Source organism: Papilio polytes, unplaced genomic scaffold, assembly GCF_000836215.1.
Source record: "Papilio polytes unplaced genomic scaffold, Ppol_1.0 DF821289.1, whole genome shotgun sequence".
In the NCBI taxonomy this organism is placed as follows: domain Eukaryota; kingdom Metazoa; phylum Arthropoda; class Insecta; order Lepidoptera; family Papilionidae; genus Papilio; species Papilio polytes.
Window position 1 is genome coordinate 2,567,955 of NW_013527915.1, and position 1,087 is coordinate 2,569,041.

The window sequence follows — 1,087 nt, forward strand, 5'->3', positions numbered from 1 at the left end:
ATCTGTATTTTATTCATTATTATTCAATAAATAATACACAAATAAAAACACAACTATAACAGTTCTTTGTCAATATAAAAAAAATATTATTATATTATTCAACAAAATTGTAAATATATGTGTACACCACCACCTTTTAAGGACTTTTACATCTTGTTTATGCGTGTTACAACGTTTAAAAATAATCTTCAACACAAGAAACAATTTCGTCAGTTTTCTAAAAAACTTAACATACATTATATTTTTAAAAATGTTTGTCAACTTTTTAGAAATTCCTCTAATATTTTAAGTTGGTCCCAACACACCAACAGTAACACAGTGTGAGGGCCCAAACGCAGGTAGTTGGCACCAACTCCCTTGTAGAAGGCCCCTGCGCCTTCTGATCTCAACATCTTGAGAAAACAGTCTGACATGCCACGGTATAGTGTACCTTTATTGTTACTGTCTACAGCTGAAAAGAAGAAACAAAACAGGGTATAAAAGCTCCAAAAGTATACAATACAACAACACTATTATATTTACGACACAAAGAAGAATATTGAAAGAAGGGCCATGATTTTATATCCAACTATGCGTTATACTCGTATTATGGCCATGCATCTGGGAGTGGTGTAAACAAATACCACTTCTAATTCCCGTATAGATACTTACGTTGATTGGAAAGCCTGGTGGCCATCACGTCGAATGGGTTCAAACAAAAGGTCATCACGACCCCGCCGAGATTTGCGCCAAAAAATGACAGCAGCAGTGGTGAGCTGGCGCAAACGTCGTGATCACGTAACCACTGTTTAGCGTACGCGAAGCTCACGATCTGAGAACTGCTACCCACCGCACCGCGCGGGATTTGAGGATAAACACCACGGAATAGACCTGAATGTATAAATAAAGAAGAGAAGATTGATTGATACAATACTAGTAAAAAATAGGTAAAAAATACAGTAAGATATTTAAAAAGATTTATTTTATAATATAATGTGACAAACGAGCCAGCTGCCACCTGAATCCACCGAAATGGAAAGCGACCGCTGCCCATAAACATCCGCAATTGCAGATGCGTTGCCTACCCTTCATTGACGGAGGAGAAGAC

The 1,087-nt window shown here is 37.3% G+C and overlaps 1 protein-coding gene across 1 annotated transcript in view; it reads right to left on the reverse strand.

Annotated features, from left to right (window-relative positions):
- Positions 1-65: 65 nt before the first annotated feature.
- The window catches only part of LOC106109096 (solute carrier family 25 member 35-like), a 2,062-nt gene continuing 1,040 nt past the window's right edge, over positions 66-1,087 (reverse strand). Inside the window, exons 2-3 of the mRNA XM_013290499.1 lie at positions 652-870; positions 66-451 (exon numbers count right to left, since the gene is read on the reverse strand). Coding sequence (XP_013145953.1) covers positions 258-451; positions 652-870 — 413 coding nt within the window. The 3' untranslated portion in view covers positions 66-257. The remainder of the gene's footprint in view (positions 452-651; positions 871-1,087) is intronic.